The 18,009-nt window shown below is 43.2% G+C and overlaps 1 protein-coding gene across 5 annotated transcripts in view; it reads left to right on the forward strand.

The window, feature by feature from the left end:
* The window catches only part of KIF26B (kinesin family member 26B), a 278,191-nt gene that overhangs the window by 248,518 nt on the left and 11,664 nt on the right, over positions 1-18,009 (forward strand). For all 5 annotated transcript variants that reach the window (XM_083731982.1, XM_083731983.1, XM_083731985.1 and 2 more), the window contains 2 exons: positions 571-733; positions 3,526-6,931. In XM_083731982.1, coding sequence (XP_083588108.1) covers positions 571-733; positions 3,526-6,931 — 3,569 coding nt within the window. The remainder of the gene's footprint in view (positions 1-570; positions 734-3,525; positions 6,932-18,009) is intronic.

Raw genomic sequence — 18,009 nt, forward strand, 5'->3', positions numbered from 1 at the left:
TGCATTAATGGATAATGTTAGCAGAGTTTCTTCAGTGCCAAAGCAATTGTCATGCAAAACATTTGCAGGTCTCATAGGAAGTGGTAGGCGGAGGTTGCAAGGTCTTCTAAAAATGAGTCCGTTCGGTGACTCAGTGTGTGACAGGGAGAAAATGGGACAAACTCATTCCACCTTCAGACATCAAAAAGAATGAGCAGAGGTGAAACTTGTGGTGTGTTTTAAGGCCTGATCCTTCTGTGCCTTTAAATACAGCTGGGTTTTCTTTTAAAACTAGTTAGCCCATAATAGGTTCCTGGTGATGAGGCGGCTTCCAGTGCTAAAATACTGCTGAAAATGTGCTAGGAAAACAAAACAGGCAGAAAACCCTTGAAAGATAAGAGCCTCTCCATTTCAGTGCAGGGATTTTCCAGCTTGTTCAGAGGCAGATGTAGTGCACTAGAATCCCGAAGAACAATGCTAATTAGTATTCCATTAAAAAGGAAGAAATCTTGCTGAGACCTGGAGTCACATCCCGACAGTCAAAGTGAAACATGGCTCACTAATGTAGCCTTAATTCTTTTTATTTTGCAGAGACAGCAAGCTGACCATGTTGCTCCGGGAGTCCCTTGGGAACATGAACTGCCGTACTACCATGATAGCTCACATTTCGGCAGCTGCAGGGAACTATGCTGAAACACTTTCCACCATCCAGATTGCATCCAGGGTTTTAAGAATGAAGAAAAAGAAAACAAAGGTAAGGACAAGGGGGGAACTCTTTTGTTGCCGTGCTCTGGAAAGAGCATGGCAAGCTAGGGATCCGAAAGAAATGGGAGAGGCCTTGAAAGTGCAGCTTCTAACAAAAATCAATATTCTTAATTTCTGATGGTATGGCAGTACATCCGAGTGCATGAGGGAAATCATACGTTCATTGTTAGATGAATGATTGGTTATAATAGGCACAGAAATGGCAGAGTTCAAACTCTCATGTTGCTTTCTTGAAGTCTATGTAGCATGGAATCCTGGTTAAAAGTCAAGCTGGAATAATTTATTAACATCATTCACATTAGCAGCCTAAGGATTGTTAAATGTGAGCTGAGATCAATTAACAGATTCTGTAAAATATCACTGCACAACAATCTCTTCCCAGAAAGAAATCTCTGCAACAGAGCATGCTGTAGTGTGTGACACCAATATTAATTTTGATAGCATTTCCCTCATTAACCTTACAATGAATGAGCACAAACTTTTTTTAAAAAAACAACAAGACTAGCTGATGTGGTCTGGATGGTACTAATTCAGCCAGTGCATTTGAAGCCAACATTATATTTTATCTTGAGAGTGAAAATTGAGAAGCTTGGTGTTCTGATCTGAATTCTATATAGTTCTTTTAGAGAAGATTGCATATACCAATGCTCAGTTCTGATAAAAATCAGAAGCTAACATGTATTTACAGCAAGAAAAGGTTGATCCAACACACGTTATTTTATATCTCTTCTTCTCTAGCCACTATCTAAATAAAACTGAACATTAATTAAAATTTGCAGCGACTAAATAAAACTGTGAAAGTTAGTTGCCTAGGACTTTAGTATGGAGAGTATGTTCCTTCACAGTCACTGAGACTTTTTACTTCTTTTTGAAGTTAGACATGTGGGATCAGGACTTGGTAGAAGTGCTTCTCTAAGGAGACTTGCCTTGTTCCTACTCTGGACAATTTCTGCCAGCAGATAACAGCTTTTTAATTTTGGAAACTTTCTTCTCTTAAGCAAGCAATCAGCTTTTATTGCAGCTTAAGGCTGCAATCCAATACTTACCTCAATAGGACTTCCTTCTGTGCCAACATGTATTATGCTGCTAGCTGCTTATATTTTATTGCTGGGAGTGGTTTAATTGTTATTTCATTTGATATTGGCTTCAGTAGTTTGTGGAAATCACTTTGAAAGGAGGCTCATAAAATGTATAAAGAAATAAAATGAAAGTCCCACTGTGTTAAAGTGTGTATCAGGAAACACATATTAACTATAATAATAAAAAATTGATAACTTGGACAGAGAAGTAGTGGACTCCTTTCTTAGAGATTTTTCAGGAAGTTACTGAGCGCATCTATTTGGCATTATTAAAATCTAGGAAATTTTAGTATTACTTGAGCTTTTGTTGCTGGAAACTGGACTAGAGGATCAATGTGTTCCCCTGCATACTGAAATGCAAAGGTGAACCTCTTTTATATAGTTAATGGAAGAAAGACGTGGGAGGCATGGTTTGTTTTTTCTCATTCCTCCTTTTCTGCTTTCATCTCCACCGCTGTAATCACAGAAGTAAGCCCCCTTGATTCTAGTGAAATACACTTCCAAGTGTGCTTATCCCAGCCACCTAATTAAGTGATGGGTGTTGCTTACTAAATGCTCATCCACTTTCAACTATATGTTTCAGCTCAACATCATTAGCCTTTGGTTTTAGCTGTAGACTTCAGTCATCCATCTAAAGTAACTCCACTGTGATCAGTGAATGAATTTCAGAGTAAATAATTGCAAGAATGCCATGGCAGGCTTTTTAATGAATTTGTTTTAACAACTGTCAAAAGGAACACTGGGATCAAAGTGGCATGCGGCCCAGTCTTACACATATTTAGTTGGTAGAGCAACTCACTGAGTTCAGCAGAAGAATTGCAGCATCAGGCATTTTTCCTCAATATGATTGCACAACAACATACCCCAGTAAGTGACATTGTTGTCTGACTGCATAGGTTATTTATAAACAGGCATGAAGACCATACTATTGATAGTGCATGAGTTGGAGTTCTCCATGATAAGGAATTGGTCCATGTTATCTTGGGCATATCACTACTGTCCAACCTCAGTTTTTCGTATGAAAAATGGGAATAATATTGACAAAACTCACAAAAAAGGAATGAAGGAAAACCTTATAAATGTAACATGTTTGAAATAAATTGGTTTTCATTTCACTTTAGAACTTGTTTTTACCCTCTGTGATTCTGCTAAAGCCCAGTGTGCATGAACAGAGGAGCCGTGAGTGAGGATGGAAGTCAGCTTGCACCTGTGGTCCAGAGTCATTGCAGCTTCCCAGTACGGAGAAGGGCAAGGCCCGGGGGAGGTCAGTGCTGTGCTGATGCACCTGCAGAGCCAATCTGCCCCTCCTGTTGGTGCATCCACACTGTGCCCAGCTCCCCACTGCCTCACCCTTCTCCCTCCCAGTAAGCAAGTCTCCTTCCCACCAACTGCTCCTGTATGAACAAATAGAGCAATATGACAGCTGCTTAAACCCAAGCACATGGAGCTATTTGAAATGCTAAACCATTTCTGTACAGCAACCTGCCACATGGACTTGGTGGCTTTATCCCTGATGCCAGAAGCCACCAGCTTCATGAAGCACTCTACTGCATGTTGAATGAGGCAATCTCCATGCCCGGTGGCCTTTGCAGTAGCCTCTGTATGCATGAAGGCTTATATGAGAGCATGGGGTGTGGATTTCAGCTCCATGGAAGGGGGTTCTTCGAAATGCTAACTTTTCCCCTATCTTCCTACCCAACAGTACACGTCAAGCTCTTCTGGAGGAGAAAGTTCTTGTGAAGAAGGGAGGATGCGGAGGCCAACCCAGCTGAGGCCCTTCCATTCTCGGAACGTTGTTGATCCAGACTTCCCCATTCTTCACTTGTCAAGTGACCCAGATTATTCTTCTAGCAGCGAACAGTCATGCGACACCGTCATTTATGTTGGCCCCAATGGCACAGCCCTTTCGGACAAGGAACTAACTGACAACGAAGGTCCCCCAGATTTTGTCCCCATAGTTCCTGCCCTTCAGAAGACCAAAACTGAAGGCAAGCTGGAGGACATGAGTGAGACAGCCCCCAGCACTTCTGAGAGAGACTGCTTGAAGTGCAATACATTTGCGGAACTCCAGGAGAGGTTGGACTGCATTGACGGCAGTGAGGAGACTGACACGTTTCCTTTTGAAGAACTGCCTGTTCAGTTCAGCTCTGACCAAGTGACTAAGTGCCCTGTGTCAGGCCAAGCAGCAGAGCTCACTAGTACATCAGAAGAAGGCCTGGCAGGCTGCCAAGAACCTGATAAAGATTTAAAGGAAAACCTGAATGCAACAGCCAACAAAATTCAGGGAAGCCATTCCCCTGTTCACACCGGGGTGCTTAATGAGGCACCCACCCCTCCATCACCTAGGAGTGTTACAGGCAGTCCAAGTAGCCACACTAACTGTTCCCAGCAATCCCACAGCACGGATCTGCAGAGCAGCCGAGAAAGCCTGAACACTTGCGGCTTTGTAGAAAGCAAGCCTCGGCCCATGGGTTCCCCGCGGCTTGGCATTGCAAGCCTTTCCAAGACATCCGAGTACAAGCCACCCACTTCTCCTTCTCAGAGGTGCAAGGTTTACACCCAGAAAGGGGTGCTGCCCAACCCTGCACCACCACCGTCATCCTTAAGCAAGGACTCCGGGATGGTGTCCAGTGAGTCTCTGATGCAGCCAGAGATCCGCACTCCTCCCATTGGCATGAGCCCACAGCTCATGAAAAAGTCTGTGTCTTCTAGCAGTGCTGATTATGGGGAGCCCATTGACAACGAAGAGCAGCAGGAGCAGCAGCAAGAGCCACCTCTTTCTCCTGAGTCAAAGAAGGAGATTTTGAGCACCACCATGGTCACGGTGCAGCAGCCCTTAGAGCTGAACGGAGAAGATGAGCTGGTATTCACCCTGGTTGAAGAACTGACCATTAGTGGGGTTCTGGAGAACGGACGTCCAACAAGTATCATCAGCTTTAACAGTGATTGTTCTGTGCAAGCTCTGGCCTCCGGGTCTAGGCCGGTTAGCATTATCAGCAGCATCAGTGAAGATCTTGAATGCTATGCCAGTACAGCTCCTGTGTCTGAGGTCAGTATCACCCAGTTTATGCCTCTTCCAAAAATGGGACTGGATCACAAAGCTGAAGAGGCTGAAAGCAGACGTTCCTCTATCAGCTCATGGTTGAGTGAAATGAGCACTGGAAGTGATGGCGAACAGTCATGCCACAGCTTCATAGCCCAAGCATGCTATGGGCATGGGGAAGCACTGGCAGATGCGCCCATTCCTGAACTGGCAAGAGGCGTACAGAACAGCAGTGTGGTTTGTATAAATGACAAGCAAAAGCCAGTCACCGAGGAAATATTTGTACTGCCAGAGGTTACTGACGAAAGTATTAATAAAATGTCACCTATCAAAGGTTGTAAAATATCATCCCTGGGAAAGACTATGGTCACCATATCAAACACCACAAGCCTAAGCAGTTGTGAAGGTTTCATTCCAATGAAGACCAACATTACTGTGTATCCATGTATTGCTGTTAATCCCTTTAAGGCACAAGAGCCACCTGAGACCATATCTGCAGTGTCGTCACCAGCAAAAGTTCCCCAGCCTCAAGAGGTGAAGGAATCCAGTGTAAGAAAAGAGATAAAATTTGATGATCCTTGGCTAAAGAGGGAAGACAGTGTGAAAAAAGAAAGCTGTGGCCCCAAGGCTGAAGCCATCACTCAACAAAATAAGAAGCAGAAGTCAGCAGACAGGTTTAGCAGCAGTAGCGGAGAGACTTCCAGCTCCCCGGGAACGGAAAACCTGAAGAGGGTTGTAGATGGATGTGAAATGGGACTTTCCAGTTCCACAGTCCACAGCCCAGCACACACTACAGAGAGCTTTAAAAATGGCAGCCTCACGAGAGGCGTTCAGAAGGCCAGCAAGCTGGAGGAATTGGATGGGGTTTCCTATCATTACATTGAGGAGAACAGTGCCATTAGCTGTTCTGTTGGGTCCCAGACATCCAGAGCTAGCTTGGAAAGAAGGATTGCGTCCCCCAAACACTGCGTTCTCACACGTCCAAAAGGAACTCCGCCGTTGCCTCCCGTGAGGAAATCTAGCCTGGATCAGAAAAATAGGGCCAGCCCTCAGCACAGCACATGCAGTAGCAGCACCAGCAGCCCTTTGAACCAACCAGCACCTTTCCTGGCTAGTTTTCCCGATGAGCTGAATGGGAAACAAAAGGGTTCCAGTATGGAGAGCGGTAACAATAGTAGCAGTAAATTGTTTAGTGCCAAACTTGAGCAGCTGGCCAGCAGAACCAATTCCTTGGGAAGGTCCAGTGGGAGCCATTATGAGTGCCTGTCTTTGGAAAGGGCAGAGAGTCTGTCCTCTGTCAGCTCCAAGATGGGTCCTGGGAAAGACACCACAATGCCCAGAGCTGGGAGAAGTTTCAACCGCAGTGCAATGTCCTCACCCACAAACTCAGGCCTTTCTCAGTCTGCAGGGGCCTCGCCAAAGGCCAGTCAATCAAAGATCTCTGCAGTGAGCAAGCTCCTCTTGGCAAGTCCTAAGGCTCGAAGCCTGGCTGCCTCAACCACCAAAACACTTAGCTTCTCTACCAAGTCCCTCCCTCAGTCTGTGGGGCAGAGTTCAGGCTTGCCTCCCAATGGAAAGAATATGTCCTGGTCTACTCAGTCTCTCAGCAGGAACAGGGGCTCTGGGCTCTCCTCAAAACTGCCCCTCAGAGCCGTCAATGGGAGGATCTCAGAACTTCTGCAAGGAAGCACAGGCACCAGAGGGCTGCAGTTGCGTAGGAACTCAGACACAGATGATCGCAGCGCCATCCACGGAGAAGAGAAGCCAACTGTTCACCTGTTGCCTTCACCTTACAGCAAGATCACTCCACCTCGGAAGCCTCACCGCTGTAGCAGTGGCCACGGAAGTGACAACAGCAGTGTCCTGAGCGGGGAGCTGCCACCTGCCATGGGGAAAACAGCCTTGTTCTACCACAGTGGAGGAAGCAGCGGGTATGAAAGCATGATGAGAGACAGTGAAGCAACGGGAAGTGCTTCCTCAGCACAAGACTCTATGAGCGAGAACAGCAGCTCCCTCAGTGGGAGGTGCCGAAGTCTCAAAAATCCAAAGAAACGTTCAAATACAGGTATGTCCTTAGACTTCTAGATTGAGAAATAGCACCGAGACCTGCTAAGTAGGTTTCAGAGTTACTTACCTTATTGGGGGGAATGCTAAAAACTTTTCCATTGGAAATTAAGGCATTTTAAGGTGATTAACTCAGGAGGAATTGGGCAGAAGAGGATGAACGGTCCTTGGAGACCAAGACATGTGCCCAAATTGTGAACTAGAATAGTATGTGACACTGTAGATCATCTTTACTGCTTGCATGGCATGGAAGTTCAGCTGGGGGAAATTAACAGAGAATTTCCATGCTTTTTGTTAGGTAAGTAAATATGTGACTATGCCAGTTCTTCTGTTAAACCAACCTTGTCCAGCCTGGTGCTGACCTCTAGATGCCTTGGTCTCCAGCTTCCATCAGCCCCAGTCAGCATAGCCAATGGTCAGGGATGAAGGGAACTGTAAACCAAAACAACTGGTGGGCACCAACTTGACTTGGCTGACTTCAGACTTCTTCTTCTTCTTCTTCTTCTTCTTCTTCTTCTTCTTCTTCTTCTTCTTCTTCTTCTTCTTCTTCTTCTTCTTCTCTGGAAGGGCATTTTTCAGGGTCCATTCTTCATTTGTCTAGACTTTGCTTCACCTGTACAGATGGAAATTACTGTTCTGTGCCCAAAGCAAAGACTCAAAGCATTTTGAACTAGAGCACGAGAATATTATTCTTTCAAGACTACCATCAAGAATAATTCTCAAAAGACATAACTATTTCCAATTTTCATCACTAGCCTTAGGGTTTTGTTTTGTTTTTGTCATTTCTGCCTTATATTCAACAACCCAGCCCAGTGTCCCTTTTAGAATGGCATTCTTCCTGTTTGTTCTTACCAATGAATGTGTTTTAATGAGAAAAGCAGGTTCTGTAGAGGACATTTTCTTACCTACTGTCTTATTTATCACATGTTTATCCTCTTCCTCGGGGGATAAACAACTTAGGACAGTATGTGGGAGATGAGCCATTTTATCTTCATAACAACCTTATGTTCACCCATAACTTCCATGGCAGGATTTCAACCTATGGCTCTAGTCCCAAGTCATAGAAATCCCTCTGTAGTATAATGGGAAATATCCAACTCTCTCTCCAGTATACCATACTGACTCTTCCAATAGTATTGACTACAAAGATCTGGGGTGGGGGTTATGTGACATTCTAGATGTTGCTGGGAGCCCAGCCATGGAAAGATCTGCTACATGTCCCTGTTCAATGGACAGCCTGAAACTCAACTTTGCTCTTTCCCTTTTCCCAATCCCAATGGGCTACACACTCTTCTCAGCTATTTGTGGGTTTGCTAGTGATCCAGCCCCACCTTTCAGAATTCCCTGTGGATGGATTGACAAGAAATGAAGCAGATATTCCACTAGAAGGGCTGCATAGGTGGAAAGGCCACCCAGTCCTTTTCCTCTGAACCACTGATCCAACAAGGCAAAAGAGAGACCACATTCCAGCAGTGGACTATTGGTCAATTTCTTGTAGACCACCTAGATTCTTATAATGAATGCTGGACTAGATGGGCCTCAGGCTGATCCAGCAATTACTCCTTAGTTTGTAATTACAGGTTCAGGATACGTATTTCTAATGCTCAAGCGCATTATGAATCAAACATCATTTGCCATAGACATTCTTCTGCCACTTTGAGTGTAAAATAATACCCCTCAAATGTGCCAGCTGAGACCCATTCATTAATCAGTGAAGCAAAAGTGGATCACACAAGACAGAAGCCACCCCACCCTTCACCTCTTGCTCCCAGTGTGCTGACAACCCTAGAATACAAAGCTAGCACCCATACTAATGACCAAAGTATAGCAGGCTGAGTAGCAAGGAGAATTTCAACCTACATCAGATAGAGCTGATTTTTGCCTGACCTTGTGGAATGGCTTCATAAGTGAGGGGGAATATATACTTTCCATTTCTAGCTCACTTCATGGGAGGCCCTACTTTCCTATAGTTGCAAATGAACTCTATTGGCCATGGCTGGTCTAAAAGGTATGTGGCCTATCCAAAAAGGATTTGTTTACTATCGCCAAGATGGTAGAGACATGTTTCTTCTGAGCATGTTCTCAAATCCTTCCTCAAGAAAGGGAAGGGACTTGCTCTATTACAAGGCTGGCACACTCTGATTATATATTTGATCCTGGGCACACTTTAGTTACATTTCTCCTGCTATGATACAGGATCCGCCTCTTTTTCAGAAGAGGCTGGATAAGCATCTGTCAGGGATGGTTTAGATCTAGAAAATCCTGGCATAATGCAGGTGTTGGGACAGCTTGACCCTTGAGCTCCCTTCCAGCACTCAGACACACTCGATGGAAATGACTTGCCCTGTTACCCTGATAGATCTTGAATCCATTGACCTTCAGCACAAAGTGTGCAGCTCATCTTTACTAAACCGTGCAAAGCAGGGGATGTGAAATGGAAGAGGGAGGGGTTAAATATTAAATTTGAGCTTCGATGCATCTATTTTTATCAGACCACCATTTTTAATGAATTGTACCCATTTCTAATTAAGCCTGGAAGTAACAGGTCATATTTAAACACCTTGTCATTCCTTAAAAAAAAGAAAAAAGTCAATGCAAATATCTTTTTTTCCTCATTAAACAATTGTCAATAAATAAAGCCTTCCACTTTTTATAGCATGTTTTCTCATTGAATTCCCACCCCCCAGCAATAAAGTCATAATTCTGTATTGGATGGAAGCACAATCTTTTACATGTCAATAGATTTATGAGGACATAAACATAAGATTATGACTGCAGCAGTGGGCCAGGCTCAAACTGGAGTGGAATGGGGAAATCTGCTGGCATTAATTTATGGTCAAGAATAGTCTTGCTTCAGTTTTTCCCCCTCTTAAAGGCAGATCTCTTTCCCTTAATCCTTGTCCATGTATAAAAGATTGCCATTGCAATTTAAATATACATATCTATCTCAAAGAACCCAAGGCATTTCCTATTATTTTAAACTATGGTGTCAAGAGCACTGGACCCTTCCTGATTTGCTGTCATGGATACACACTGCTATAATGGATACGGTGCTGTAGATATGCTCATTTCAGGTCAGGTGACCTTGTCTGGTTTATTTATGATTATTATTAACGGAAATGCTAGCTGTCAGGCGTGATCAACATGAATCAACAGAAAACCCCTTTTAGAGAGGCCACAAAGACTTTTAAGAAAATCGCCAGCAGTCTTGTGAGGTTTCACGATTGCTTTTGAAGTTCTCACACACTGAAGAGACAAATTCCTCTCTTCTCCCTGCCTCCTGGAGATTGAGATCTTGTTTTCTTTTGGTTTTCCTTAAGTGCATTACCGTGCTTCTATATACTTAAGTAACGGTTTTAGAACCTGAGCATCAAAGGGTATGCAACAGGTTTTGAAAGACAAGAGCAATTTACCTCCTTTCAGTTTTAGTCCTGCTTAAATTTCAGGTTCTAAATTTCATAAGCACAGGAAACTGCTTGCAGCTACCTGATTGTTACATAGCCTAAACAAACACATAGTGTTTAATCATACATACAGGCAAATACAAACACATCCTCCTGTTAGTCACCAACTTCCACCTACCATAACTATGTGTTGACTTTTCTTAGTGCTTTATTAACATTGGGTCTAAACCTTCCATTATTTGCTGCTGAACCCTGGTATTATCCACTCACTGTGCTGGAAGAATGAAAGGACAATTCATGGCAGGTCCAGGATTCAGATGCAGTAAATAACGTTTAATCCTTGTTCATCCTTTTTCATTTTGTATGGGCTTCAGACTTGTTTGGCATCTACTCCCCCCTTCTGTGCAATATTACTGCTTCATTGCAGAAGACAGAAAGTACTGGACACAGCCTAGGCAGTTGAAGACATTCATGTCCCATTGATTTCAGTTGGAGTTGTTGTTGTTAATTGAGTTTATATACTGCCCTGTACCTAGAGGGGGATGCAGGTGGCGCTGTGGGTTAAACCACAGAGCCTAGGACTTGCCAATCAGAAGGTTGGAGGTTCGAATCCCCGCAACGGGGTGAACTCCTGTTGCTCGGTCCCTGCTCCTGCCAACCTAGCAGTTCGAAAGCACGTCAAAGTGCAAGTAGATAAATAGGTACCGCTCTGGCGAGAAGGTAAACGGCGTTTCCATGAGCTGCTCTGGTTCGCCAGAAGCGGCTTAGTCATGCTGGCCACATGACCCGGAAGCTGTACACCGGCTCCCTTGGCCAATAAAGCGAAATGAGCACCGCAACCCCAGAGTCGGTCACAACTGGACTTAATGGTCAGGGGTCCCGTATTTACCTTTATTCCTAGAGGTCTCAGGGCTGTTCACAGAATAAAATCAAAATATAAAACCACAAAATACATAATCAAAATAAAAACATCAACCCAATTGCCCTCCCCCAAAACAGGTTGTACATGCTTCTCTCACTCACCCTTTGTCCTTGAAAACAGTACAGAACTCAAAAGGTCTTTACTTTGGCTAGATCATGCCTTGCCATTTTAAAATTAGGGATGCTATGCTGAAGGATAATCCAGTGCTATCACTTTTCTGGAAACTAGGTCTGTGCCAGAATCATGCTTTTTCCGATAATGAGGTCAAGCTGTGGTCTAGATACCATGGCTTATTTTTATTTTATTTGATGCATATGCCACTTTCTACCATTTTTTTTTAAAGGTGACGTCTAATAATAACCACATTCATACAAATGTAATTCATAACCAATTGAAAATTGATAACAACACATTGAGAGTGATCATCCCCAGTCAGATTATTCCACCAGGGTGGGGCTAAGGGGCACTTAGGCGTCTGGGGATCTGATTCTCTCACTTCAGAACTGTTTCTGCTGCTGCCAAGGTGAAGGCAGCCCTCTCTCACGCACCATCACTTTTTTAAAAAAATGACATGATAGCTACGTATGTTAAGATCATGTGCTGTTAGGTCATTGGCAGTTAGGTAATTGTATTAAATATCGTGTTCATTTTTAAATCGTAGTCAACCCAAACGGGCATGAGAATGAGCTGCAATGGACCCTCCGGATACAAATAAAATTCATTCCATACGGACCATAGGGGTCCGTACTTAACCTGAAAAGTCCGTAACTGGAGCCGCTGCTTCTGCGCATGCATGCGTGGCAAAACCCGGAAGTTATGTATCCAGAGCAGTACATAATTCAAGGGTCCACTTTATTACAATGCTCTTTCAGTGGTGAATTTGACTCTCTTGCAATGCAATTCTGTTCATCGCTCTTCAAAAGTTCAGTGTGACTAAGACCTGGGGAGTGTACATAGGATTGTAGCCTTAGTCTGAATATCCATTTCCCCCCAGGTGCAATGCTATGAGCTCATGAGTCTTTGGGAGCTAAAGAATATAAGAAGGCCACAGAAGGCAAACCTGTGATTAGATTTACATTATACAACAGGCTCTCAGACATACACTTAAGCTCTCAAACAATCTTCACAGATGCATTGGCTTTTTCATACATGCTATTTATCGGCTTCCAGTTCTTGTCCCCCTGTGGCGTTTCTAATCCATAGCAAGCCCTCGAGCACAGACTGGGTATCATTTGCAACAGGATGAGGTTTTCTAAAGCACATCTTCCTTAGGCGACTCCCCTCCCTGCAACTTTTATTTGGTTTGTATAAAACAGGCTCATGTCCCTTTTTATATATAGTTAGCTAGATCAAAGGGTTCTTGGGTCTTCCTGAAACTATGACTAATTATTGACTGTAATACTGGTTCAAGGGAGAATCCATTTCCCTTCATTAGGAGCATGTGGCTGCATAGGTTTGAAAATTGCCTGTGCGCACTTTCATATTTGCTTTTCAGTAAAGCAACAAGCTCGGAACTGAAAATGTGCAAAGTATCAGCATGGCTGGGTATTTCTCCTTTTTTATCTTTTTAAAGAATGGGGCTTCATGGTCAATCTTTTAGAGAGCAGCTTGTTACCGATGGACAAAGGGCCCCAATGTAATTTGCTCCTGGCTGGCTGCCTGCTGGCAAGGGCTGGGCTAGAGCACTTGGAAGGGAGATCAAGCACAGGGATATTGGAGCATATAATAGCTTATATGGTTGGCTGCTTTAGGAGAGAAAATCTAGCTATTGGTTCCTGAGATTTGGTTAGTAGGGCTTAACGTGGCCTCAGCTGATCTTGCATGTCACATAGCAGCAAAGACCACATTCTTAGAAAGAGAGACCTGTTCAATTCAGTGTGGCTCGTAGAAAACAGAAGAGGGCTCGGGAAAGGAAATTAAACCAGACAAGTGAAACCTGCAACAAAGTGTTGGAGTCTATCTGCCCTCCTAAAAGGGAGGCTTCTGTACAGGATTCCGGCCAGCCCTTTCCTCCAAGCAGGGCATTTCAGGCTCCTCCTTCCTCTTCCTCTTTCTTTTCCAACGATTGCACATTCTGCAGCTCCTTAGTGCATGCACAGTCTTCATTGGCCAGACTTACCTCTCTTGACAATGCCAGCTCCTCCCAAAGAGCTGGCCTATGTGGTGCCAAAAGGGGAGCGTGTTGGGTGTGGCTGAAATACCAGATGTTTGATACCACAACTGGAGAGAGGCCTCTTACACTCATGTTCTGCTTATGGCTTCCCACAAGCATCTGGTTGGTCACTGTGAGAACAGGATGTTGGACTGGATGGGCCACTGGCCTGATCCAGCAAGGTGTTCTTAAGTTCTTAAAGAATCCTAAACCCTCCCAGTCCTCTTGCACATCCCTAAAAGAAAAAAAAAATCAGAAGAAAAATTGAGATATTTTTGCCTTGCAATAGGTTGGACCAGGTGACTCATTGGGTCCCTTCCAATTTTACTCTTCCATGAGTGCTAAACCTCTCCCTCCCCTTTGCCTTCTGTTGTTTTCAGTGGAAATAGGATGGTGAATTGAGACCAGAAATGGACAGAAGAACACCACCCTTGGTTCTGCTTTACCAGTAGGGATGGCCAAATATGTTAATTTTTGTTTCTCTCTGTATCTAATTTTTCCAGTCATAGTTCTGCACATTTCTACATCAGTTTTTTTTTAAGTCATCTAAAAATTCATCAGCTTTTTGCTGCTTATTTCTCTTACTATGCACATTTTTATATGCAGTTTTGCTAATTACACAATGGATCTTGTATGTCATTTTTACTAATATGTGTACTATAGTGTATGCATTTTTGTACAAATTAGTGGGTAACTGCTTTGAAAAAATCAGATCAGTGCTAATTTCAAAGCATAGCTGTGTTTGGGTTCACATACGGTTTCAGAAAGTGTAGAATTGGTAAGCTAGCCTTTAAATGCAATCTGAATTGATTTCCCCCCACCCTTGCCTGCCAGTGAGAGCCCAGCAGGCAGCACCTTTATAATCTCTCCCCCTCTCGCTTCCAACACTTCAGGGATTGTAGCTTTAGGCTTTTAAAACCGTTTTTATACTTATGTTGTACCTCTGTTGTGACTACAATTCTGGTAGTACTCATCACTTATGTTCACTATTGGAATAAGTGCTAAGCAACATTTCCTAATATTTAATACTGCAGGTGTAGGGCCCATGGTGCTCATATCTGTTGCCTGACAGTGTTGAGTGTTTTAGGACAGTGTCAGAGACTTTTCTTTTTCACTTTGCTTTACATAGGAACCTTTATGATTCCTTCCACGTTAAAACGTTTTATGAACGGTGTAGCTTTTTTAAATATTACAATTCATACTGAGTTTCCTTGGCAAAGCAATTGCTGAATGTCACAAGAGAAAAAGACTAAAAGTGCCAATAGTTAGATTGTTAGTCTCCACCTCCATCTTGGTTTTAAGCTCTTCTAATTAATGGTGTCATTTGTAAGAACAGAGGAATACAAATTCAAAAATGGATATTTGAAAATAAGTTGTAATACCAACCGGGTTTATTTGAGAATGGATGTTGGTGGAGATATTGCATCTTCTGAGAAAGCTGGAATCTATCAATATCAGGGTCACTGGAAGCAACAAAATGATTTCTAAAATAGCTATGCATAGAACGTGGAGATAGTTATACTATGTCTTTTGTTGCTGTTGTCTTTAAGTGTTGCCATCCACCCCAAATTGAAAATATCCATTCCACCCAAACTTTAATAGTAGTAGTAGTAGTAGTAGTAGTAGTAGTAGTAGTAGTAATAATAATATTTTAATAATAATAATTTATACCCCACCCACTCTGGGCGGCTTCCAACAAAAGATTAAAAATACATTAAAACATCAGTCATTAAAAACTTCCCTAAAGAGGGCTGCCTTCAGTTTCATCTGTTGCTTCTTGATAATGAGTTACTACAAGCAGACTAAGAAGTGTCATATTTGGAGTCTCCACCATCCCCCTGACTGCAATGCTTGCACAACACTGTGATCTGACTGTGATCTGGATTGCATGACCGGTGCAGCTGAAACACAGACTATTCAGCCTTGCAATGAGGTGTGGAAAGGGGATTGGACCAAGAGGTCTTTGGATTCCTTCCAATTTCACCTCCCTACTTTGTGCATTTTAATAATGGAATATCAAATGCACACATACTTATGCAGATGTAAATATAAAATCAAAATGAAAAACTCAAAGCAGTTCCACACATTGCACAGGAAAAAACTTTCTCCTCCAACATTATCTGAACAGAAACTGTGAAACACTAAAGACCTTTAGTTCTAATGCCAAAAAATATGCCGTAAGAAAACATGCTGTCAAAAATGAAGAAACAAACAAGCAGATCATTTCTCTTTGCATCCAAAAGTGCCAGAATTCACCCCCAGTTTCAGATGAGCTGCAAGGCACCAGAGATTGAAGTGGAGCTACACACACTAAATTCTTGTGATGGATTGCAGTTGCAGTGTTTGGTTCAAGAGAAACTTAGTCGCATTTCAAAGCAGCATCTCACGTACTTGCTTTGATGATGGCAACAGTGATGGCAATTCATACATAAAAGTTATTTCTTAATCTTATTGGTGATGTTCACAGTAGCAAAAGGAGCTGCTGTGTGTGTGTTTGGTGACCCTTTTAAACACTTAACTGCTGGCTGGAAAGCAGAGATGGTGAAATGGGCCCCAATCACAATTTTTTTTGTTCATTAAAAACAACAGCATTGATTTTCCCAGGTCACAGCCAGGCCATTTCATGCAGCAAATCTGTGTTGAAAGGGATCCGAGTAATCATTTTTTACACGCTTGACTACCACGTGCTGGCACTGAGCTCTCGACCGCATGAATATAGGAATGATTTAATAGAGGAAGTAGCAGTGGGCTATTGTGCATGTTGAAGGCTCTGTGGAACATGCATGATTGAGTTGGACACCATTAGACTACTTGTAAATAAAACCTGCTAACTTGGCTGGCTAGGAATTCGCTTACAGGAACACAATTGCCACTAGCTTGTCTGGACCTTACCCCTTCTCTTTCAGGAAAGCTGGGAAAGGGACTGAGCTAATTCATTTTTTTTAAGGCATGCCTTGGACAATAACCAGCTCAGAATCATCTCCATACACAATAGCATTAGACAACTGGCATAGCAATAGTGTATTGAAATCTAGCCCCAGTGAAGATAAGCATGGGGGTGAGGAGGCGTGTTGCTATTCAATGGCTGGCTAGAGATGTGTAGCTGTTGGACACTGTCTGCTGTGACCTACATCTTCTCTGGGACTTCTCCCAAATTACTTGTCAATCTGCCAAGCTCAATGAGGAACTGCCTCCTGACATTGCACCAGTAGTGCTCATTTACAGACTCTAAATGATCTGCCTCAAAACTAATGATGCTAGGCCAGGGAACACAGGGCGGTTGTGGGAGAGGTTGGGGGTGATGGCGGAAAGCATTGCTTGGTACAATTAAACAACAGATAAAATAATGGCAGATAAAAATGTGGGGTTTTTTATGGAGATTTTACTCAGTTTCCCCCATGTGAAATGATGTTCAATGCTGCCTCCCTAGTCTCAAATAATGCATTTATGTCACCCTGAATACATGAACAATAAAAGAATTGTCCACATTATTGGTCAGTCTAGGAGGAAATAGTCATATTGTAAAAGTTTTATTTCATGAGATACTCCAGCCGTCCCTAACAGGGATGCTACTATCCTGCTTGCAGATGCAGACATGGAGTTCATTGGAGTCTGATAACAGAATAGAGAGCAAGTAAAAAATAACAGAAAATGGTCAACACATACAAATACTTTCCACACTCTTGTATCTATCTGATCATAGCCTTTTATCCTCTTTCTTTGTCTCCATCCCACTTTGGGTGTCTCTTTCCAATTGGCTCTCCAGATCTTTGCTGTTTGGTGATAAACTCACACCCAGTTACTTGTCTTGCTGTTCTATTCTGATCAGCAAATCTGGACCCCTAACACAGTATACCATGTCCCACCCTTAGATTCCTTATTTAGACATTTGCCACACTGTTCTTACAAAAAAAAACAAAAAAAACCACCCTTCTGTGCATCAACTTTCTATTTAAAACTCTTGCCCAAGCATGTTCCTATATGCCCTGAGTAATGGGAATTGGGGTTGCTTGTGCGTAAATTCCAAACTGCTCCGAGCTGGTTGTATAGCTGGACCTTTTCCCGGTTTGACAGCCCTAAAAACGCGACTGTCTCAGTCACTGGCAGAATCCGTCAGTGGGCGTTTCCTAAACTTCTTCCAACATAAGAATTCCTTAAGAGCCAACCTCCTCCTCGCTTCTCTGCGCGGAAGCCTTCTGCGCAGAGTGGGTGTGCCAAGGGGTGGTCCTGCACTCTCCTCACTGACCTCACTGGAAGAGTCTCGGAGCCTCCCCTCCAAAGTACTCTCAGCCTCTCCTTTCTTCCTGGTGTCACCTTGGTTTCCTTCCCCAGCGGAAGCTCTCCCTCTCTCCTTGCTGGTTCCCTCTCCGGCATCATTAGGGAGCCTTACCTCTCCACTAGGCTCCGATGTCAGTTCCCTGACACCCTGGTTTGCACCTCATGTTGTAAATTCTTATCTGCTTTTAGCTATCATATGCTGTTTGTCTCACGATTCCATGACTCCGTATCTTGAGTCCCCTTGATTAATTAGAAAATGACTTGCTATCCATATAAATATATGTATGGGAATATGGCCATGTTATTCTAATCTTACACTTTTC

Source organism: Podarcis gaigeae (genome assembly GCF_964106915.1).
Source record: "Podarcis gaigeae genome assembly, chromosome: 3".
Taxonomy (NCBI): domain Eukaryota; kingdom Metazoa; phylum Chordata; class Lepidosauria; order Squamata; family Lacertidae; genus Podarcis; species Podarcis gaigeae.